This window comes from Thamnophis elegans, chromosome 1, assembly GCF_009769535.1.
Source record: "Thamnophis elegans isolate rThaEle1 chromosome 1, rThaEle1.pri, whole genome shotgun sequence".
In the NCBI taxonomy this organism is placed as follows: Eukaryota; Metazoa; Chordata; class Lepidosauria; order Squamata; family Colubridae; genus Thamnophis; species Thamnophis elegans.
This window is the reverse complement of record NC_045541.1, coordinates 77,789,028-77,813,339: the sequence shown is the minus strand read 5'-3', so window position 1 is coordinate 77,813,339 and position 24,312 is coordinate 77,789,028. Positions and strand designations below refer to the sequence as shown.

General features: G+C 38.4%; 1 protein-coding gene across 10 annotated transcripts in view; it reads left to right on the top strand.

Annotated features, from left to right (window-relative positions):
• CHID1 (chitinase domain containing 1) overlaps nt 1-24,312 on the top strand; it is a 135,550-nt gene that overhangs the window by 68,900 nt on the left and 42,338 nt on the right. For all 10 annotated transcript variants that reach the window (XM_032221630.1, XM_032221596.1, XM_032221571.1 and 7 more), the window contains exon 10: nt 2,112-2,261. In XM_032221630.1, coding sequence (XP_032077521.1) covers nt 2,112-2,261 — 150 coding nt within the window. The remainder of the gene's footprint in view (nt 1-2,111; nt 2,262-24,312) is intronic.

Below are 24,312 nucleotides of genomic sequence, written 5' to 3'. Positions count from 1 at the left end.
TGAGAAAGTTTGCATCTCTAGTAAGAGGGGCTCATGTACTGTTGATGACAATGTGGCGAAAAAAGCGCACATAAACCGGCAAGGGGGCACTCGGTCAAAGGCCCTCATGCTCGAGGCGGAAGCACTGGGCAGGTGGGCGGAACGTCATCTGGCTTCTCTCAGTGCAGATCACATCTCCGGCGTAAGCAACCAGGAAGCAGACTGGCTGAGCTGCCAACGCATCGACCACTCGGAGTGGCGCCTGCACCCGGACCTGTTCCAGCAGATCGTGAGGAGATTCGGCAAGCCACAGGTAGACCTGTTTGCCACACACAACAACACACAGCTCCCACGCTTCTTCAGTCGCTACCGCTCGCCCCAGGCGGAGGGAACAATGCTCTGAGGTCAGCGTGGCCTCAGGGACTTCTGTATGCCTTCCCTCCACTTCCGCTCATCCCTCAAGTGGTGAACAAACTCCTGACCGAAAAGGCAGACCTCATTCTGGTGGCTCCCTTCTGGCCCAGAAGGCCCTGGTACGCAGACCTGGTCAGCCTCTCAGTTCAAAGACCTTGGAGGATCCCCCGGGACAAGATTGCCCTCAGCCAGGGGGCCATCACCCATCCGGAGCCCCAGTGGCTGCAGCTAGCCGTTTGGCACTTGAGGGGGAGCTCCTGAGAAAGCAAAAATTCTCTGACCAGGTCATTCGAACAATCCAAGCGTCCAGGAAGCCCTGTACGACTAGAATCTACGATGCCACCTGGGCCGCCTTCTCACAATGGTGCAAGACTAAGAACATAGTGGCCTCCTCAGCCTCGATCCCTCAGAACCTAGACTTTTTGCAAGAGGGTCTGGATAAGGGCCTTGCAGTCAGCACCCTCAGACGCCAGGTTGCAGCGTTGTCTACCATCCTGGCAAAGGGCGCCTCTCGCTCGCTGAGTCAGCTCCCTCAGATCAAGAGTTTTCTCGAGGGAGCAGCAAACATCAGCCCTCCAGCTGTTCACTGGTATCCGTCATGGGATCTTCCATTTGTGCTTAAGGCCCTGACCAAAGCCCCATTTGAACCTTTGAATAAGACCAGTCTCCGCCACCTCACCATCAAGACCGCTTTCCTGGTGGCCATTACATCCGCTCGCAGGGTTTCCGAGCTTGCTGCGCTCTCTGTCAGGGAGGATTTGTGCGTAGTTCACCCGGACAGAGTAATATTGAGACTTGATCCGTCATTTGCTCCGAAAATTAACTCTCTGTTTCACAGGACTCAAGAGCTTATTTTGCCCAACTTCTGTCCCCATCCTTCTCACCCTAAGGAGCGTGAGTGGCACAAGCTGGACGTGAGATGGGCCATGCGCACGTATGTAAAGAGAACAAAGGACTACCGCCGGTCAGAGGCATTCTTTGTCTCCTTCCTCCCTGCGTCCCTGGGCCGCAAGGTCTCCTCTCACACTGTGGGACGTTGGCTGCGTGCTTGCATCAAACTGGCATATGAACACCAGGGCAAGACGGCTCCGGGATGGGTCACCGCTCACTCCACCAGGAGCGCTGCAACGTCTGCAGCCTGGGCTTCCCCCACGGCCTTTATTAGAAACTATAAGATTGACACCTTTGCCTCAGCCGAAGCCTCCTTTGGCAGAAGAGTTTTACAAAGAGTGGCTGAAATGCCAGAGGCTTCGGCGCTTCCCCACCCTGGGACTCAATAGCTTGGGCATCTCCCAGCATTTGGACTCTCTGAGCAGTGCACTGGAGAAAGACCGTTGGCTTACCTGAACGGTCGTTCTCAGGGCACTGCGAAGAGAGTCCAAACCCACCCGGGTGTTTGTATATTGAACGATGTGGCTGTATTGACTGTAATGATTACAGGAGGGTGCCTTCGTTTTCGAACTGAGCATGTGCAGGCAAAGGGAGGCGTGGTCAACAAAAACATCACTCAGTCCAAGGGCAGATAGACTGTGTTAACCCAGCATTTGGACTCTCTTCGCAGTGCCCTGAGAACGACCGTTCAGGTAAGCCAACGGTCTTTCTACCTTTTTTTACTTTGGAAAATACTGATTTTAGAGTAGAATCTTGTTAAACACGATTCTACTTTTGGGGGGAATTTTACAATTTGAACCTTAATTTCTTTCTTACCCTTTTTACAGGTCTGGCCCCAATGCCCCACTGCTTTGGGTGCAAGCTTGTATTGAAATGCTGGATCCAGAATCCAAATGGAGGAAAAAAATTCTTCTGGGGCTGAATTTTTATGGCATGGATTATTCAAGTAATGTAAGAGACCCCATAGTTGGCAACAGGCAAGTTTTCAAAATGTTGAGTTTTCTGAAAACATTATATGTATGTATAAAGTGGAATGTATATATACAGTATATATTTTGTATGCATGTATATATCTCTAGAAATCTGGGTACAGTTAACCATAGTATCCCATGATGGCTCACATGGTTAGGATGCTGAGTTCACAATCAGCAAGCCCATATTTGAGACTCAAGTATTGCTGTGTGATTGGGTGAGCTCCCATCATTTACTCCATCTCCTGCAAACCTAGCAGTTTGAAAGTATGCAAACGCAAGTAGATAAATAAGTACCGCTTTGGTGGCACATTAACTGGGGCATGAAAGGAGCATCTGCTGGGCAACAGTGATGACACCAGCTAATTTTTTAAATCTGGAAGCACCGTGGTGCCAATGTTCCCTCTATTTTTTTTTCAATGTGTGCGGAAAAGTATAGTGTTTGAGTAGCACATTTTCATGCCTGAGCGCCTGAATTTTTTTTAGCCATAATTGCCATAAGAGCAGATGTTGGTGAGGGGGGCAAGGAGGAAAAGGGTCCCCTCCCTCTCCCTCACACCCCCAGGAAGGAAGGAAGGGAAGGGAGGGGGAGGGAAAGGAAAGGAAATGGGAAAGAAGAAAAGAAAAGGATGAAGAAGTAAGGGGAAGGGAAGGGAAGGGAAAAGAAAAAAATAAGGGAAAAGGAAATAAGGAAAGGAAAAGAGACAGGAAAGGAAAAAGGAAAGGAAATGGAAAAGAAGGAAAGGAAAAAGGAAAGGAAATGGGAAAGAAGAAAGGAAAGGATGAAGAAGGGAGGGAAAGGGAAGGGAAGGGAAAAGAAAAACAAGGAAAAGGAAATAAGGAAAGGAAAAGAGAAAGGGAAAGGGAAAGGAAAAAGAAAAGGAAAAGGAAGATTGAAGAAGGACAGAAAGGGAAAGGAAAGAGTGGAATGGATTGGTACTGCTCAAAAATCAAGTTTCAAGACCCCGTGGACCCCTTTGGCTCAGGCAGTCCAACTCCACGTTGCTTCCTTCTCTCCGCAAAGTGAAGGGATCGCAGAAAGGCTGCTGAGCCCAGAACGGGCCTTCAGACGACAAAATGCCTGAGAAATGTGTGATGTGCAGAGAAATGCAGGCTACAACCAGCAAATCACGTTTTCCCAGGAACCAACAAAGGCCCAGAGGACCAATGGGAATTCTTCCTTCTGCAGCACCATCAGTCTCCAGGCAGAGTCTTCCTTGACTTCACACGCTGGAGGAGAGAGTTTGGTGCAGAGAGAGGAGGGAGGGAAGGAAAATATTTTAAGTCATATTTTAAGACATTAAAAAAACCTGTGCAGCAGTTGGAAACTGCTGCACGGTGTTTTCTTGATTTTTTTTTTTTTTTTTTACAATTTTTATTTATTTATTTTTCTTAACACATATTGTATTTCCCCCCTCCCCCTCTCCCTAAATCCCCACCTCCCTTCCCTCCCCCCGACTTCCCAAAGACCATACGTGGTATAATTTTTGAACAATCACAGTCTGAAATATCTCTACATTGAACTCAGCTTCTTACTGTTACCCAAATTTAAAACAATTTAAATTATTACTGATACTAAGCATAAGCTATCTGGAGTTTTTTAGTCCCATATTTACTTTTTATGTAATCAATCCACTTTTTCCAGTCTCTTTTGTATCTCTCGTTTGAATGTTCTTTGAGATATGCTGAGATTTTGGCCATTTCGGCTAAGTTCATAACTTTCAAAGTCCATTCTTGAATTATAGGTAAATCTTTCTTCTTCCAATACTGCGCCACCAAGAGTCTTGCTGCCGTTATTAAATACAGGATCAAATTAGTCTCTGCTACTGTAAAATCAATACATATACCCAGTAAAAACAACTGGGGGGTAAATTTTATCCTTCTTTTGAAGATGTTTTGCAGGATCCACCATATTTTTATCCAAAATGCCTTAACATTACGACATGTCCACCATATATGAAAATATGTAGCATCACAAGAACCACATCTCCAACATTTAGGTTGAACATTTGGATACATAGAGGCAAGCTTTTTAGGATCTAGGTGCCATCTATAAAACATCTTATAAAAATTTTCTCTCAAGTTTTGTGCTTGTGTAAATTTGACATTTCTTACCCAGATTCTTTCCCATGTTTCAAGCATTATTGGTTCCTCGACATTCTGAGCCCATTTTATCATACAATCCTTAATCAGTTCCGTTTCAGAATCCATCTGTACTAATACATTATATATCCTCTTTATATGCATTGAGCTTTGATCTCTTATTTGTTTAAACAAATTATCCTCAACTTTTACAAAGCCAATTTTTTGATCTGTTTTCCACCTAGCTTGTAGTTGACCATACTGAAACCACGTTTGAACTACCTTCTCTTCTTTAAGTACCTCTAAAGATTTTAGTTCCATCACCCCTCTTTCTGAGATAAGAAGTTGTCTATAGGTGGTTCTATCGAGTTTTTGTTCTACATTCATATTTTCAATTGCATGTCTAGGAATTGCCCACATGGGCACTTTATCATTTAGTTTATGTTGATATTTTTTCCAAACCCGCAATAAAGCATTTCTTAAGATGTGATTTTTAAATTTCTTATCCGTTTTTTTTGTTAAATAACAGGTAAGCATGCCAACCATATAACAAATCATATCCCTCGATATTCAAAATTCTGTCATTAGTTAGATGAATCCAATCACTAATTGCAGATAATGCCACTGCGTCATAGTATAATTTTAAGTTAGGTAATTTCAATCCTCCTCTTTCACGTGCATCTTGCATTATTTTCATCTTTACCCTCGGCTTCTTTCCTGCCCACACAAATTTGTTGATACCCTTCTGCCATTCTAGAAGATTCGCATCTCTTTTAAGTATTGGTAACATTTGAAAAAGAAATAAAAATTTTGGTAAAATGTTCATTTTTACTGCCGCTATTCTACCCAGCAAGGACAAATGCAGTTTTTCCCACCTTTTCAACTCCAACTGTGTACTATGCCAAAGTGATTCATAATTATACTTGTATAATTTCCCATTTGAGATTAAAATATTAACTCCAAGATATTTAACTTTTTTAACTACCTCACATCTTAGCGTCGCCCCCAGTTCTTCCTTCTGTTTGATAGTCATATTTATAGCTATTATTTTGGTTTTTCCAAGGTGGCGCAGTGGTTAAATGCAGCACTGCAGGCTACTGCTAGATCAGCAGATCAGCGGTTCAAATCTCACCGGCTCAGGGTTGACTCAGCCTTCCATCCTTCCGAGGTGGGTAAAATGAGTACCCAGATTGTTGGGGGCAATATGCTGACTCTCTGTAAACCGCTTAGAGAGGCCTGAAGGCCTATGAAGCGGTATATAAGTCTACTGCTAAGTCTACTGCTATATTATTTTAAATCCCGAGACTTGACCATATTGATTGATCGTATTCAATAATACCCTACTAGTTTCCTGCGGTTGCTCCAATATTATAACCAGATCATCCGCAAATGCACGAACTCTATATTCTTGCTGTCTAATTTTGATCCCTTTTAGACCGCCCAGGCCCCGTATCTTATTCAACAGTATTTCCAAAGTTATAATAAACAATAATGGGGACAGAGGACAGCCCTGTCTTGTACCTTTTTCAATTTGAAAGGAGTCTGTCAGACTTCCATTGACAATGATCTGGGCTGTTTGCTGCTGATATATTGCACCAATTGACCGTAAAAAGCCATCTCCTATCTGCATTTTTTGCAATGTCTTCAGCAGGAATTGCCAATTAACTCGATCAAAGGCTTTCTCCGCATCCAAAAATATGAATGCGGCCGGGATTTGATTGTTCTTTCCCAGGTATTCTAAAGCGTTGATAATTAATCTAACGTTATCCTTCATCTGTCTGCCCTGTATAAAACCAGTTTGATCGGTATGTATCAGTTGCTGAGTTACCCCCATTAGCCTATTTGCTAATATTTTAGTAAAAATTTTATAATCTACATTGAGTAATGAAATAGGTCTGTAATTTTTTGGTTGGGTAAGGTCTTGATCTTCTTTGGGTATCAACGATATGAACGCAGTCTTCCACGAGGGAGGCACTTTCCCTCCCAATTGAATTTTATTGAATAGTTCTCTGAGGGGTTCTACCATTTCTAACTGTAGATATTTATAATAAACAGCTGTTAAACCATCTGTACCTGGTGCTTTCCCTAACTTTAATTGTTTAATTGCCTGCAAAATTTCCCCAGAGGTTATAGGTTGGTTCAGCTTATGCCTATGTTCTTCTCTGACTAGGGGGATTTTCTCTTTATCTAGGTATTTGTCTATATCTCCGTCCTTAATTTTATCCCCTTTATACAACTCTGTAAAAAATTCCCGAAATACCTTTTGAATCTCTTCCTGTTGAAACACTTCCTTCCCTCTGTAACACAATTTGGATACATTTCGAGCTTTCCTTTTTTTTCTAATCTGATAAGCCAACCACCTACCGGGTTTATTTGCATTGCAGAAAGTATTATGTTTAGCATATAATAAACTAGTAGCTACCTGGTCAGAGATCAGCATATCAAACTGAGATTTTAATATAGCAATTGTTTCCCTAATCTTTGTATCTCCTGGATTCAATGTTAATTCTGACTCTTTCCCTTTAATTTCCTCTTCCAATTCTTTTCGTTTTTGCCCTTGTTTGTATCTATGTATTTTATTTATATTCATTAATACTCCTCTCATATACGCTTTGCTTGCATCCCATACATATTCCAAAGATGTACCCTTGTTCATATTGAAGACAAAATATTCCGATAGCAATTTTTTACAATCATTAACATACTTTTCATATCTAAATAAATTTTCATTCAACCTCCAGGACCTTCTTGCCTGGGCTACCCTTCCCAATTCCATCCAGACTGGATTATGGTCTGAAAGAACTCTCGCCATAATCTTTGTCTTCTTCACCCTACAAAGTAAATCATTTGTAATTAGTATAAAATCAATCCTTGAAAGAGATTGATGTCTATTGGAAAAAAAGGTAAAGTCATATTCTTCTGCATGCCTCTCGCGCCAAGCATCTCGCAATTCAAAGTCGTCCAGCATGTCAAAAAAGGGTTTGGGTAACTTAGCTCGAAATTTAGTGTTCGGTCGAGCTGTCTTCTTATCTCTTTTGGTGTCGATCACGCCATTCCAGTCACCCATTAATATACAAGACTCAAAATCCCACTGTACTAATTTAGCATGGAGATTTCTATAAAATCCATCTTGTTGTTGATTAGGAGCATAAATTCCCAATAGTAACGTCTTTTTCCCTTCTAAGATTAAATCTAATGCAATATATCTTCCAAAGGGATCTGCTTCAATTAGCTCAGCTTTAATGTCTTTTCTTAAATATACTACTATGCCATTTTTCTTTTCCATGGCTGAGGTCGCAAAATGTTGGCCCAGTTTGGGGTTAAACAAATATTTTTGATCGGTTGATTTGATATGAGTTTCTTGCAAGCAAATTATGTCATTCTTAAACTGTTTAAGATAATGAAATATTTTCTTTCTTTTCTGTGGAGAGTTCAGTCCGTTAACATTCCATGTCAAAATCTTAGTTGTCATTTTTGGTTGCCTGAAGCTTTTTTAGAGCCTCCCGCAAGGCCTGTCTCACCTTTGGTTTGGCTCCTCCCACAGCTTCTGAGCTTGTTGCAGTAGCACCTTGGTCAGTGGCCAATGATTGTTGAGATTGTTGCATAGTAGCTTGTTTATCCGTTTGTCTGGTGGTCTTACGGTTGGATCTTTTTTCCTTGACTCCTTGCCCTTCCGGAAGAGGGAGATGATACATTTTATCTAATGGTTGTGTGGTTTGCTGTTTATCTTGTTCGTCTCGTGGTTTTTCACCATATCCCGAAGGTTCAGGGTATCCCATCTTCAGAATCTTATGATAGAAATCACGAGCTTTCCATACAGAGCTGAGACGATATCTTTGTTTGTCCATTGTAACTATAATACCGAATGGGGCATCCCATCTGTACTGTATCTGACGCCTTCTGAGCTCTTCCACCAGAAAAGCATAATCTCTTCTGGCTCTTAGCATCTGAGGCGGTATTTCTTTCAAAACAATCAGGTCCTGTCCACCAATTTGAAGCTTAGTATTGTAGGACTCTTGTAGTATCATATTTCTAGATTCTCTTGTAACAAAGTATATTACCACGTCTCGGGGAAGTTGCCTTTGTTTTGCCGCCCATGAGTTAACACGAAAAATCCTGTCAATCTGCCAATCAGAATTGGATCCCGGTTTTCCCACCAGACGGTCAAAAGCTTCAGAAAACATTTGCTTTAGGTTCTCCTGCTTTTCCTCACGCAGCCCCCTCACTCTTAATGCAAGCTCCATCTGCTTATACTGTATCATAATAATTTGTTTTTCAGCATTATCAATTTTTTGTTCCACCACTTCAGTTTTGGATATCAGGTTAGTTTTAGCTTCATTGAGAGTTTCTAAATTATCTTCCATTCCAGAAATATATTCTGTTATCACATTTACAATTCCCATCATATTATCATTCATTTTAGTGACCCTGGTATCGAATTTGTCATATAGAACTTCCATCTCATTCCTTATTTCATCTTTGAAATCTTTAATCATTTCTAGATTCTGTTCTCTGAATTCTTTAAACATTTCTAAGTTCTGTTCTCTGGATTTTTTGAACATTTCCAGAAAAAATTCTTTTGTTAGTACATCTCCACTAGGGGGCATAGATGGTGGGGGCTGCAACTTTGTGCCAGGTATGGGAGACGTTTTCGGAGGTAATTTAACAGAGGTTGATTTGGATGCCATTATATTTTGGTTTTAATTATTTATTCTAAATTACTAATCCACTGTGCTATGTGGAGAAAAAGAAATTCCTCCCCCCCCTTTTTTTTTTCCTTCTTTTTTTCTTTTTTTACAAGGGGTTTTACGGAGGATTTCAAAAGAGAAAGTCCGTTTGGAATGTTTGGAATGTCTCTGAATCAACAAAGAGTCTTGAAAGCTTTAAGGGAGTAGCTCTAATTAAATTATAAGAGATTATTTCTTTAATTCTGTAGCAGGAAGCCGGAGATAACAAATGCAGAAGCTGTAAACGCCATTTTGAAGACAATTAAACAAAAGAGGTTTTTATAACATTGAAGCTGGTATTTCAGATAGAGAAAGGTTTTAAAGTTCACAAGTTGGTCTTTGCTCGTATTGATTTTTAATAGTCTCTTTTCTAAAGATTGTCCTGAGGGGGAGGGGATCCTGTCTTGTGCTGTGGATAACAGCTGCGAAGTTCAGGTTGGAGTTGAATGACTCAGCTATGGGTTGATCCTCCCCCTCCGTCCACAGCTCACAAAGAAACAAACTGTGAACTTCAAAGAAGATTCTTACCAGCTGAGATTCCTCACTGCTTTTTTCTTGTCTGAAAAAAGAGTTATCTTCTTGATATTGAGTAGATAACGGTCCTGAATTCTGGGGGCAGCTCTGTTAAGCTGCCGACCGGCGACAGGCCACTCCCCGGAAGTCCGGTGTTTTCTTGTTACATGCGCGGCCGTGCAGCTTAGAGGGAATATTGCTTGGTGCTTCTAATACAAACACTAATGTGACCAAAATATCCAAAGCAAAGGAAAAGAGGGATAATTTTTTCTTCCTGCATACTCATGTCTGTCCTGTAGTCGTTTTTAACTTCTTGGCTCTAATACCAGAAATGTCCCAAGAATGTAAAAAAGTGACTATAGCAACAGTTGACCAGCATCAGATTAAATTTAGCAAGCATTGGAGTTCAACCAGTGGTGGGATTCAGCCAGTTTGCACCACTTTGGGGAGAACCAGTTGTTAACTTTCTGAGCAGTTTGGTCAACTGGTTGTTGGAAGAAATCATTAGGGCAGAGAACCGGTTGTTAAATTATTTGAATCCCACCACTGGGTTGAACACTATATTTCTCTTCTCCAATCTTTTCCCTTAATGGTGTATGTATGACCACATATTCTATTTCTTAGGCATGTAGAAAGAACTATGTTTCTACTGCTATATTGTTTATTTGGGGCATAGATTTTGCCAGTTATGTTTAAATGGCTATTCCTCTTTCCCCTCTAACATCCAACAATTTATTCCAATTACTGTGGGTTTGTCTATCTCTTTTCCATATCAATCCATAGTTTCTTAGCTTCCAGAGAACCCTTAGTTCTTATCTCAATTGGTAGTAGAGTGAAACTGGCTGGAAAAAGCAAATTTCCTCTTCCACAGAAGGTTGGACCAAAGGAAAAGGAAACCAGATCATCACAGTCTATTGGCACAATCTTTCACTGAAGTGCAAGATTGAAGTGAAACTTCTTGAACTGTTTCTGCATATTGTTCTTCTCTCTACTGTACCCTTGAAACACACATAAGAACAAGCTCTTGTTCCATTTTGCACTGAAAGGGCTTTCCATTAAAATGCTGTGAAGCAGATCAAGGTGACATGTTTAATAATATGGAAATTTTACTTCTGCAGTGAAACTTTACAAAGCGAAGTCCTTTTGCATTTCTGAATATCTCTACCACTTCTGCTGACTAATCTAAAGCACATTTAATGTGTATGATACAGATCAGCGCAAATGATTTTTGAAGAATTTGGTCCTTTGAGTAGTCATCTGTATTGTCAGAACATACAGATTCTGCTAAATGTAGGAATTAACATATTTTGGAAAAGTAAGTTTGCACCCAGCCTTCTGTGGCATGCATTGCTATCTTCCCATTTCAATGTTGTTTTTGTTTTTCTTTAACACCAGAATTTGAAAGCTGATTTTACACAAGTCTGAAATAATTCCCCTGTACTAAAAGCAAAGAAATCGCCTATGCTAAAGCAAACAATGTCAAACATCTTATAGACTATTTTCAAAACAGCTGCCAATTTATTGGTGGCTTTTGTTCCAAAAAGAGCATCTGAAGATGCATTTGCAGCATTATTAAATAAGGGTTGTTTGCAAGAGAAAATTAGTGAAGAAAAAAATGAGGAGTATCTATGCAGTAACAGAATGTGCCTCAAATATCAGATATTATAATAAGCTGTTAAGAATGCTTTTTTAAAAAATGTTGAACTGATTATAGTTGGGTTGTAATTCCATATTCAGAGCATATTCAGAGTAAACGTGTGTGTATGTGTGTAAAGATATATATATGGATAAAATAGGTTGTTAGAAGTAATCTAGCAGTGTAGCTGAGTAAGCAGAGTGACAATCGCCTGCTTTGCATTGCAGCTTTATTTTCTGACATATGAAGAAAATCATGCACCCACAGAGTTGCTGTTGTAGAGATTTTGAGGAATTACCATTGATTCAAAGATAATTTTGATACACAGATTAGAAATGCAAGGGGCGGGGACACTACAGTATAGATTATTTCATTCGCAGTAGCTCAGAGTGTCGCCATTAAAGAGAAAATTATAAGGAGAAAAATGATTGTGTACTTCCAGTGCAATATTAGCACATACAGAATCATTCACAGCTCTTCAGCTAAGCAAGCTCATTATATGATGAGAAGATTTGCCTCCCTTTTCATCCCATCTTCATGTCCACCCAATGATGTGTTTCTCTGTTGTTTTGTTATGATCTAGCAAAATAGGTTTGAGGCTTGTTTTAGTGGTATTTACTACTGTTACAGCAAACTTACATGAATGGATGTAAGATTGTTTGATTGAAAAGGCGCCCTCAGAGTGAAGCATGAGGCAGATGTTACAAGGAACATTCTCTGGGTGGCAGGAGGATAACAGATAAAATTAGTTGAAGCAATGATGTAATAATGGCAATGGGTGGCTCTCTAAAGCTATGTTCTCAACCTTAGTGTGCTGCCTCAAATTGAAGTCTACACATCATACAGTTGCCAAGGTTGAGAAACACAGCTTTAGGCAGTGGATAGTAACAGAGAAATTGTACTATACACCCCCACCTCATCTGCTACTTAAGCCATCCTGAACCGGAAGGAATGGTAAAATAAAATAAAGCATTTTTATTTTACAGAGTTACTCTTAGAGGGTATGAGGGTATATGATTTGGTTTTTTTTACTTTTCTTAAATGGATATTTCCTAAGTCGGATGCTGGGAAGCTTATCCAGGCATCCATGTGACTCATTGTTTTGCAGTAGTTGTTTCTGTAAATTGTCTCATTAATTTATTGTGCTAGTAGTTGGAAAAGAACAGGGACATTAGACAAAAGTACAGGTGAAACTCAAAAAATTAGAATATCGTGCAAAAGTTCATTTATTTCAGTAATGCAAATGAAAAGGTGAAACTAATATATGAAATAAGACTCATTACATCCAAAGCAAGATAGTTCAAGCTGTGATTTGTCATAATTGTGATGATTATGGCTTATAGCTTATGAAAACCCCAAATCCACCATCTCAGAAAATTAGAATATTACATGCAATCAATAAAACAAAGATTGTACATAGAACAATATCGGCCCTCTGAAAAGTATAAGCATGCATATGTACTCAGCACTTGGTTTGGGTCCCTTTTGCAGCAATTACTGCCTCAGTGCGGCATGGCATGGAAGCTATCAGCCTGTGGCACTACTGAGGTGTTATGGAAGACCAGGATGTAATGCAACTTAAAAGTGATGAGAGCAACTTTTGCCAAAAACACCAAAAACTGGTTCAGTGACCGTGGGATTACCGTGCTTGATTGGCCTCTCCATTCTTCCTCCATACTCTGGGTCCTTGGTTTCCAAATGAGATGCAAAAGTTGCTCTCATCAGAAAAGAGGACTTTGGACCACTGTGCTTCATTAAGACCAGGGTCAACACAGCCGTCTACCAGGAGATTTTGGAGCACTTCATGCTTCCTTCCGCAGACGAGCTTTATGGGGATGTTGACTTCATTTTCCAGCTGCCCACACTGCCAAAAGCGCCAAAACTTGGTTCAATGACTGTTGGATTACTGTGTTTGATTGGCCAGCAAACTCACCTGACCTGAACCCTATAGAGAATCTATGGGGCATTGCCAAAATAAAGATGAGAGACATGAGGCCGAAAATGCAGAAGAGCTGAAGGCCACTATTGAAGCATCCTGGTGTTCCATAACACCTCAGCAGTGCCACAGGCTGATAGCTTCCATGCCACGCCGCATTGAGGCAGTAATTGCTGCAAAAGGGACCCAAACCAAGTACTGAGTGCATACGCATGCTTATACTTTTCAGAGGTCCGATATTGTTCTATGTACAATCCTTGTTTTATTGATTGCATGTAATATTCCAATTTTCTGAGATGGTGGATTTTGGGTTTTTATGAGCTGTACGCCATAATCATCACAATTATGACAAATCACGGCTTGAACTATCTTGCTTTGCACGTAATGAGTCTTATCTCCTATATTAATTTCACCTTTTAAGTTGCATTACTGAAATAAATGAGCTTTTGCACGATATTCTAATTTTTCGAGTTTCACTTGTATATTCTACCTAGCAAAGAAAGGAGACAGATAGAAAGTAAGAGGAATATCTAGCTAAAAGTCCCAATCTGATATTGGAAGCTCACATCTGTTTTGAGCTAGAGCCCTTCTGGTTTGCAATTTTTGCTTCTTTTTCATGTATAAGATTAGATATAAACAATGGGCCCTTGAGTCTTCATATAGAAAACAGATATAAATTAAAATTAGAAATCCCTATTGTCAATATTTATTTTAATAGTGATTTCATTTTACTTTGTACTTGACAATGAGAACTATCAGCAAAAATGTAAATTTTCTGTCTCTTTTTGCCTCCGTATACATCAATGGATTTCTCCAAAAGATAGAGATAGAGAGGGGAGGAGGGAGGAAGGAAGGAAGGAATTTAAAGTGATATCATGGTAGGATATATAAAGATGTATGATAATAGCTTATTCCTACATGTAAGCTAAATGGTGTGATAGAGTTCCTATTTTTCTTGCAACAATGAAGACTGGATATTGTTTTCAACAGAATTCTGTAGGGCAGCTCAGCATGTGCCAACAAGCTATATTCTGGGGTTACTTCTGAGATTAAAGTATTGTTTAGCTAAGATCCATAAAGGGATTTCATTAATGGTCTTGTCTTCTTCTCTTTTTCTTGGCAGCATATTCTTATGAGATCACTAACTATAAACTAAGGAATCCAAATTGCATTTCATTTAATATTCAATTAATAAGTTTATCCTAACTGAATATATGTTAGGAGAAATCTTTGGAAAATCCTTATGTTGTTATTTCCTCCTTATGGTGATTAAATATCTGCCTAGACAGCTACGTTGAAACCTTTTTTAAGTTTTAGCCAAATTGATTATTTCTGCATCTTCTAAATTATTCTTATTTTCTGAGGTCTGTCCATTCCATATATGAGATCTTTCCTCCCACCTTTAGAAGAAAATAAAATGTTCAAAATGAAATTTCAGGGCATGTATCCTTAGTTGCTGCTTCTCCTACATGTGTGGTTGCTCTGAATTTGATTGCACCATTTTCTTTTTGTGTCTTAATTTCTATCATTTCTAATGATAGACAATGTCTCAATCTAACACATTTAATTGCCACATCAATAGGTATAACTGTAATTTTAAAAATACATGAGCCTTTATAATTAAGCACATTCACAGTCTGATATAATTGGAATTTATTCAGAAGGATTCATTACACTAATTGTCTTTGCCCTGTAATGTTTATTCATTTGGGCACAGCTGATCTTCAGTTCTAGTGGCTAGAAACAAGCAAAACTCCTTTAGGTTACAGGTATGCTTAAAGGACTATGTCCTCTGACAAAAGGGACTCCTTTTTCTGTGTTTTGCTACAAACCTGACCTTGGTGAAATCAAAATAGGTGTTCTCTTTTTACTAATTTAATTTTTTAAATTAATTATTATAGGCGCTATAATTTTGAGGGGGCAAAATAAAACTAAATTCATGTGTACCAGTAACTCATGTTTCTTACTTTTACCTTTGTTGGTATATGTTTACCAAAACCTTTTGTCTGAAAAATTCGGTATTATCCTGTCTTTCTGAAACTTTTAAAATCTAATAGGACGTGAAGGCAATGATGTTTATGCCACCGAGTTGCAAATATGTGTATTTCCAACTTAATACTCTTTTATTACCTATGCTGCTTCCACATGGTAATAAGTTTATGGATTCAGTTTCTTTGGGAGGAGGTCATCCAAGAGCTGTACAGTGTCTGTGTTACTAAGATTATTTTTTCATATGTGCTAGCTGAGAATGGGATAAATGTCCACATAATTGACATCCTAATAGATTTCTGTTTTCTTACCTGTTGCAACAGATAAGCTTCTAGAGTCCATTTTCTTTGTGATTTATTTGAACATCTCAGCTTTTGTTTTGACTGTGCAATTCTTGAAATTCAGGACTGAATTCCAGAAATCTAAAAAAGCTCCCTAACTAGCCATAGGGTAGGAATTTCCAAGGGTTCTTAACAGAACGGTTGACATTAAATCATGTTGATACCATACTGAAGTATGTAATCTTTGGTTTTGTAAATGATTTTACTTGGAACTGTTTAGTCCGGATTTCTGAAACTTAAGGGTAATGGGAACGCTTGAAATTCTGTGAGTACTCATAAAGGTAAATGCAAGGTAAAGTTTCCCCGAGCACATATGTACTAGTCATTCCTTACTCAAGGGGGCGGTGCTCATCTCTGTTTCAAAGCCGAAGAGACAGCACTGTCTGAAGAGGTCTCCGTGGTCATGTGACCGGCATGACTAAATGCCGAAGGGGTACGGAACACTGTTACCTTTCCACCAAAGTGGTTCCTATTTTTCTACTTGCATTTTTTACATGCTTTCGAACTGCTTGGTTGGCAGAAGCTGGGACAAGTAACAGGAGCTCAGTCCCTTAGGCAGCACTAGGGATTCGAACCACCGAACTGCCAATCTTTCTGATCACAAGTTCAGCATCTTAGCCACTGAGCCACCGCGTCCCATACTCATATACTCAATATACGTTGTGTATACATTATACATTGTGCATACGTTCCATACTCATGCACAATGGTTAATATGATAGGAGACGACCAATCACAAAACATATCTTTACCAGCAAGCAAAGAATATAAAATTAAAAAACAATTATATTGGACACAGATATTCCTAGATGCTAAAGAGTTCATCACGGGCACATTGTTTTTCTCAGGTGCTACGCTGGGGAAGCAGGAGAACTTTTGCCATCTTATTGTAACTCTTTATCTTGGTATCACAGATATTCTGTTTCATATCTTTTTCTATTTTCAAGGAAAAACATTCATAATTACTGGTTACAGTCAGCAGAGATACCATGCAGTGAACATGAAGGTTTAATGATTTTCTTTCTTCTTCAGTATTTTCTGCAATCTTTATTTCTAATCAATAGATCCAGTAATTAGCCAGGTAGTATCAACAAAAGCCCCCCCCCCAAAAAAAATCCTCTTTTGCTTGCTGCAAGATGATCAAAACAATGAGGTCAGAATTTTTGTAGTAGAGGAATAACAAAAGCAAATTGGAAATTTGCCATACTTGTGGATCTTATGGTATTGTTCTCTTTTTTTATGCGTCTCAGTGTGTGTTAACCAGGAGTTGTAATTTAAAATAAACTTGGTTGCTATTCAAATTTAATTTCAAACTCTGGTTTTTGTGTAGCAAGGAATTTTTTTAATTGCATTCCTTATTTTACATTAAAATTCAAGCTAGAAATCCACTAACTACTGATTGAAATCGCCTTTTTACCTCCCCCTGGCAATGTGGTAAAAGAAGGAGGAATAAATTAATCAATACTTATATTTTCAGAACTCAATCTATGTATAACTTAATAAATAGCACTACTATGAAATAAAATATTTTAAAGAATACAATAGATAAGTGCCTTATTGTTTCTAGATTACCAGTTTATGGGATAGAATAAACAGTTATATTTCTAATATATCTAATATGCTAATATGTTAAGGAAAAAAAGCAGTTTACCTCTTAGCATGTTATCTTCTTTCCTGGATTAAATTTCCATGTCTGGTTGATCTACTTTTTCTTTTTTAAAAAATTAATAACACAAAATTCAAATAAGACTTTGAATCTTCACACTTGTATGACCTCTGTTTTGATGGGAAAAACAGAATCATTTTCCTAATGTACCTCTTTATATTTTAGTTATGCCTCTAGAGTTGCAACTGGCAAAATGGGCAACTTACAAGATTAATAAAAATAATTTTAAATTACAGTACGGTAGATGTTAAAACAGCACTTCAAGACTCAAATTAATGATTAGTAATACCATTCCAAGTCCTGAAATAAAATAATCTGCTTTCATTTATCTACCAGTTTGTTTGATGACTTAATTACAAAAATAACTATCTGGTTTATATTACTTAAAAATTATAGGAGGATATATTATGCAAAGGAATTAAATTGAAAAAAGCAGCAAAAATACTTTTCCTATTAATGTTCCAGCTGAATTTTTCCCGCTATTATCTCTATACTTCTGGCTTTCTAAATCTTCTACTTTTTCAGTGGTTTTAAAGTTCTCTGTTCCATTCTGTCTTCCAATACTAAAAATGAAGTTCTTCTGACTCTATGGACCTTGGAATATCTTGATGCAGCAATTGAGTACAGACTTCAGCTGCTATCTCCTTGTCCAACACATCCATTTGTATTGTATAAAGAGAACAAAGGATTTAGTACAAAACAGCAGTAGATTTTCCAGTAATCCTTATTCTGTCTTCTTGCACTTCTTCCATGAGATACCAAAGTTAATTCCATCTTCATTTTTAACCACTGAACCATGATAGCCCAGTGGTTGGAATGCAGCCTGATTCTGCCAACTGCCAGGAGTTCGATCCTGACTAGCTCACGGTTGACTCAGCCGTCCATCCTTCTGAGGTCAGTGAAATGAGGACCCAGATTGTTGGGGGCAATATGTTGAGTCTGTAAAATGCTTATAGAGAGTTGCAAAGCACTGTGAAGCAGTATATATGTCTAAGTGCTATTGCTATTTTGATTTTTACCAGTCACATTTTAATTAATAAGCGTGTGTGGCCAATGTGAAAAAGATCAAGAATGATTCATTTCTTTTCTATCTAACTACTCTACTAAACTCTTGTTTACCATAAACTACATTATTATGAACTCTTGAAATAACAAATTCCGTTAAGTCCTGTGTTTGGAGTTGGGTTGATAGAAAGTGGAGAAGCAATTCAGTATCATTGCCAGGACCAATTTCCTAAGAAATTTAAAGCATCCTCATTCATTATTCATTGCAAAAGCGTTTTTTCATCTCTTAATTGGCCTATCAATAAAGTCTTAACTCTTGATTACTTAATCGATGTTTTAGAAAAAGGAGTGGTGTCACAAATTCAGTCATTTCCTAGAGATGTTTAAACTGACATGTAAATTTGTATAAAGTGGATGGGATTAGGCAGCTGCTTTCTTCTTATGTATATATTAGTTAAAAATAATTGATCTGGATTAAGAGGCTATTGTTTCCAGAGTTATTCTGATTATATTGTTATTACTTGTAGTATTTTTCAGTTGTTTTTAATTATAAAAATAGTTTTGTTTGCAGTAGGGGAGTGATGGAGGAATGGTACCATGTAATAGTTGCTATAGTTCAGCTGAGTTTCAAAAGTAATGCAAAGATACTAAGCAGATCAGAATGCATAAATTAGACATTTTAAAAGAAAGTGTACCATGTCCCGGGCAGAAACATACAGAGAGAGGGGGGGGAGGGGGAGAGGATAAGGGAGATAATTCACTTACCTTCGCTACCAGTTTGCAAAAGTTTCCTATTGATATTGTTTTAAAAGAAATCATAATTCTCAAGCCCAGTTTCTAGCCTAAAGGAAATACCATTCTAGACAGTTTTGAAGGCGAAAGAGAATGTACTAGGTAAGGTTTCTGAAAACAACTTTATAATTGCCAAGAAAACTACATGGATGCATCCATTAAACAACCAAGAGATGAGTTCAACTTGAAGGAAAGTTTACATTACTTTAAAGTTTACCGGGGAAAAAACAAATCATTTAAAATCATTTAAAATTATTACACTTTAATGGAACATTGGGTGCTTCTTCCTACAAATAATGATGTGCTTCATTTAGATAAATGTTGAATAAATGCCTGCTGCCAAGTAAGTGAAAGCTTGAGTAGAAGGTCCAAAGTTTATTGAAAACCACTATAACATGCATGAAAGAGGACAGCCACACTATTTAAAAATTCTATCCTTCAATATTATATATATTGATGGCAGCAAGATTACTTTATGCATAAAAATGGAGGATACGTAGATCTCCACAATGGACAAATGACTACAAAGTTGATGGAGTTAGCAGAGATGGCTAAATTGACTGCTTTGATAAAAGAAAAACACAATTACTTTTGTTTCTACTTGAAAACCACTTCTGGACTTTGTGATTGAGGTGGGGAAAAATGAAACTTTGATTTTGGGCTTTACCAATTAAATAGGTTTGTTGTTATAGAAGTGGTTAGTTTATATTACTATTTTGGAAAAGTAAAAAGTTGAGGTTTGATGTTATTATCTTATTCTACTGCACCAAAGGAAGTCAGAAATCAATTCCTTTTCTTTCCTTTTCCCTTCTTTTCTTCATTTTTCCATTCCCTTTTTTCTTCCCTGTTTTTTCCTATTCTTGGTTTTTGTATATTTATGTATTATGTATTTTAAACTAATAAAAAGGACAACTCTAACAAAAAAGCACCCCCAAAATCCTATCCTTAATGTGTCAATTTGCTTAATTGTTAAAAAAAAAACCCTGAAAGAATGATAAAATGTCTGGGTCACATCTTGAAAATAGATGTGTGTAAAAAAGAAATTGTTCTTTTCTCTTGGGTAGATAGAGATTAATTGATGTTCAGGGCAAAAAGAGTGGCTTACCTTTTTCAGTGACCACCTGCTTAAGTACTATGTGAAGCTCCTAACAGCAACATACAGCTGATGGACCAGAGGCTCATGAGTTGCATTTAATATCAAGAAAAAGACTAGCTTAACAAAATATTGGATTCCAAGATTCTATTCCAGCTCTTTCTTTATGGCTGAATGCATTAAAATGGGAGTTGTTGGACATTCTTGGACTCCCTAACAGATATACTGATATATTGATGAGTCATTTAGAAACAAGGCTGAAATGTCTATTTGAGCCCCATCTTCAATTTTTTTTAAAAAATATTTTATTTTCTAGACCCTAAGACTATCCTTCTATATAAATTTTATCTTCCATAGCAGTAGCCTTTCCCCCATATGCATTTCCACAAATGTAACCTATGGTTAGGTCAGAGCTGGATCATATAAGGGCTGATAGAATTTGAGAGTCTCAAATTTAGAAGTCAACTATTCCTAACAATTCTCATTTGTTAACAGTATAGAAGTAGTTGACTTATGACCTCAAATGAGCCTATTTCCATTGCTAAGCAAGACATTTGTTAAGTGACTTTTATCCCATTTTACAACCTTTCTTGCTACAGTTGTTAAGTGAATCACTCTAGTTTTTTAAGTTAGTATGCTTGTTAAGGGAATCTGGCTTCCCTGTTTACTTCTCGCTTGTAAGAAGATCACAAAAGGTGATCACATGATCCCAGGACACTGCAACTGTCATAATATGAGCCAATTGCCAAGTGTCCAAATTTTGATGCTTTTCCCTGTAACCATGGAGGTGTTGAAACGGTCATAAAGTGTGAAAGAATGATCATAAGTTACTTTTTCAGTGGTAACTTCAAACAGTCATTAAACAAATGTTTTTAAGTTGAGGGCTTCCTGTAATAAAGAAGTGTTCAAGCATCCTATTGTATAATTTATAAATTATTATGTAATTCGTCCTTACCTAAGATTATGCAACAAATGAATTCAGTGCATCAGAGCAATTGCGGAAGCATTTATAATTTGCTCTCTCTCCACATAAAATGGACCACAGTTGTCATGGGTGCAGAGAATATTCTTCTGATGCCACATGATTGTTGCTAAGAATCAAGTTATACATCATTCAAATTTCAAATTTCTGCTTTAAAAAAAGTAACTTAATTAAAAGTGGGAGCCTGGTAGAGATCACAATACGGAAACGAGAAATAGCTAAGAAGGAAAGCTTAAACTTCTCAACATGTACAGTTTTTGGAACATACTTTGGGGAAAGGAGTTTCTTACATTTTCGTTTCAAGTGAACAAACGAAATTCAAGAAATGGCAAGGTTAACAATGCTATCTTAATTTTCATGTTAACGTTAACAGAATTAACATAATGTTTGAACTTTACAATAATTCCAGATAAAGCCATGTAGTTTGCGTGTGAGCAGCCTTTTTAAAATTCAGGTGATTTCCCAAGTGCCATTTTTTCCCTCTTAGATCAAACTTCAGATGAATTGGTATGGCTGGGAGAAATTTATGCAGTGTAATGGCAAAGTCAAATATTCTACTTCGCAGAATATAAATATCTGTTTGAAGTTGCACTGAATCAGAAAGTCTCTCTAGTCCATTCTTAAAGACAGGGAATTGTTTGAAAGAAGAACATGGATCCTTATAGATTCCCATCAGCACTAAGCCTCTGAACCCTAACTTGATTCGACCCGTGGGTAACTTGTTTATTTTTCCTTATTGTGTGAAATGTTTTGCATTTCTCTTTCAAGACAAACATTCCTGCCTGTATTTCCATCCATTCATAAATAAGCAAATGCAAATCTGTTTCTCATGTTTTCCGTTCAGATAAAATGTTTTCTCTTTTTAATAATGCATAAATGGCTATCATGGCAAACCAAGAGCTGCTCAATAAAACAAGGAATTATTCAACATAATGGAACAGAATTTCTTAAACATGCTCAAACCATTCTCCACTTTGCTTGAGGCCTTTAAAACTAGGCTGAAATCAATGCTGCTATTTTAGACGTGTCTATTCATAATCAACATTCAGAGTCTGCTCTGGATTTATAAGGGCTCTTAGCAACTTGGAATTGGTTGGCTCAGTTTGCAAGTATATGCACAGATGTGAGTCGGTCAATCATTTTCTTTCTATTAGTGATTAGAATTTCAGAACAGAACTTTCCAGACAGTTAAAATATTACAAAACAGAAATGCAACTTGAAGTACAGCATTATCCATAAAAGCACCATTTAGCAATATAGCAATAGCAATAGCAGTTAGACTTATATACCACTTAATAGGGCTTTCAGCCCTCTCTAAGCGGTTTACAGAGTCAGCATATTGCCCCTAACAGTCTGGGTGCTCATTTTACCCACCTCGGAAGGATGGAAGGCTGGGTCAACCTTGAGCCAGTGAGATTTGAACCGCCGAACTGCAGATGGCAGTCAGCTGAAGTAGCCTGCAGTACTGCACTCTACCCACTGCGCCACCTCTTTTATTGTTGCTTGACCAAACGCATTACCAGTACATTGTGTATTGAGGCAGTGCTTAAGAGCCGAGGTGGCGCAGTGGTTAGGGTGCAGTACTGCAGGCCACTTCAGCTGACTGTTATATGCAGTTCAGCGGTTCTAATCTCACCAGCTCAAGGTTGACTCAGCCTTCCATCCTTCCGAGGTGGGTGAAATGAGGACCCAGATTGTGGGGGCGATATGCTGACTATGTAAACCGCTTAGAGAGGGCTGAAAGCCCTATGAAGAGGGATATAAGTCTAACTGCTATTGCTAAGTTATGGCTGTAATGGAATCTGCCCATCCAAGTCCTTAGTCGTGATGGGTGTAAAGCAGGTCACCTACGTGACCAACCTAATTTTATGACTCCTTTTGCAGCAGTTGTTAAATGAAAGCAATGGTTCATCTAATGAACCAATTGTTTGCTATGGGCCAGTTTTGCTGAAAAACAGAAAATTTTCATAAAAAAATGTAAAACATAGTTATGTGACCACAGGATGCTGCAAATGGCCATAAATGTGGGCCAGTTGCCGAGCCCCCGGCATGCAGTCACATGGCTTTGGGGGGGGGGCAGCTGTCGGAACTTTGGAATAGTATCCTAAGTATCCCTGGGGAAATTCATTGTAAATTTGAACGGTCACCAGGAGATCAGTTATAAGTCGAGAACTATCTGTACTACAAAAGTAACAGGAGAGAATTCGCAGGCTTCTTGATAATCTTGGAGTGCTGGTCTCTCACAAAATTCTTCTTTGGTCCTATTTTTCCCCATCCTCACCCAAAAATGATTTTGGCTTCCCTCTCTTAAGCTAAGATATAATCAGAGCAGGTGAAAGTCCAACAGTGAGAAAGAGTTAGATATTGTCTGCCTATCTGAGTCTGTACAGAAGCATTTCTCGTTCTAGGCTCAGTAATATAAAATGTTTTGAGGGACAGGGAATATGCTCTCAGAAGTCTACTTTCCTAGCTTGAGTGACTTGGGCACATATGCTTGGGATCACTATTCACTTAATTATTTTTACTTTAAAAAAATTAAGGAAGATAGGTATATGTTTATCATCTCTACTTTAAAGTGTAGAAAGTTATCACCCAGCCCTCTCCCAGAAAAATGAAATATCCTAGGGAATATTGAAAAGGCAGAATATTACATTTCCCTGGATGTGAAAAGGAAGTAACATGTTTTAAAGACAGAGTAGCTCCCTGCAGCTCCCTGCTCACCCCCCTTTCAATGGGTCATTAAGATGCCCAAGCCAGGCCCTTTACATAATAAAGAGTTCTCCCCTTCAGCTGCAGGGTAATGAGATTAAGGCATGATTAGACTTTACCCACTGACCACATGGCATCTGAGAACTCAACCAAACCTAGATTCGAAACACAGCCTAGAGAGTTGCCCCTGCATGGGCCTATGGGAGCCTGACAACCAATCAGAATACATTTCTTACACAGGAACAGGAAACAGAGAGGTGGGGCTGAACAGATTATAAAAAACCCTGCAAGCCCCTTCCTTGGCCCTTCTCCCTCATCCAACATTGAAGCATGTGATCATCTTTTCTGTTCAGGACTCAAGTCATGTGGTCCTGTCCACCATTAAACCATCTTTCCAAGCAGCCTCCATGTCTCCAGTGTCTTTTTCCCCACTTGGAGCCGAACCCAGAAGGACATTTCCTTCAACAAAAGGAATGTTCTAATACTTTTGCGTACCATTTTCTCCATTGATCTAATTGGTTTCTTCCAGGATTCTGAGTTATATAAATAACTGTGGTATTTCTGTATGCCAGTCTGCATGAACTAT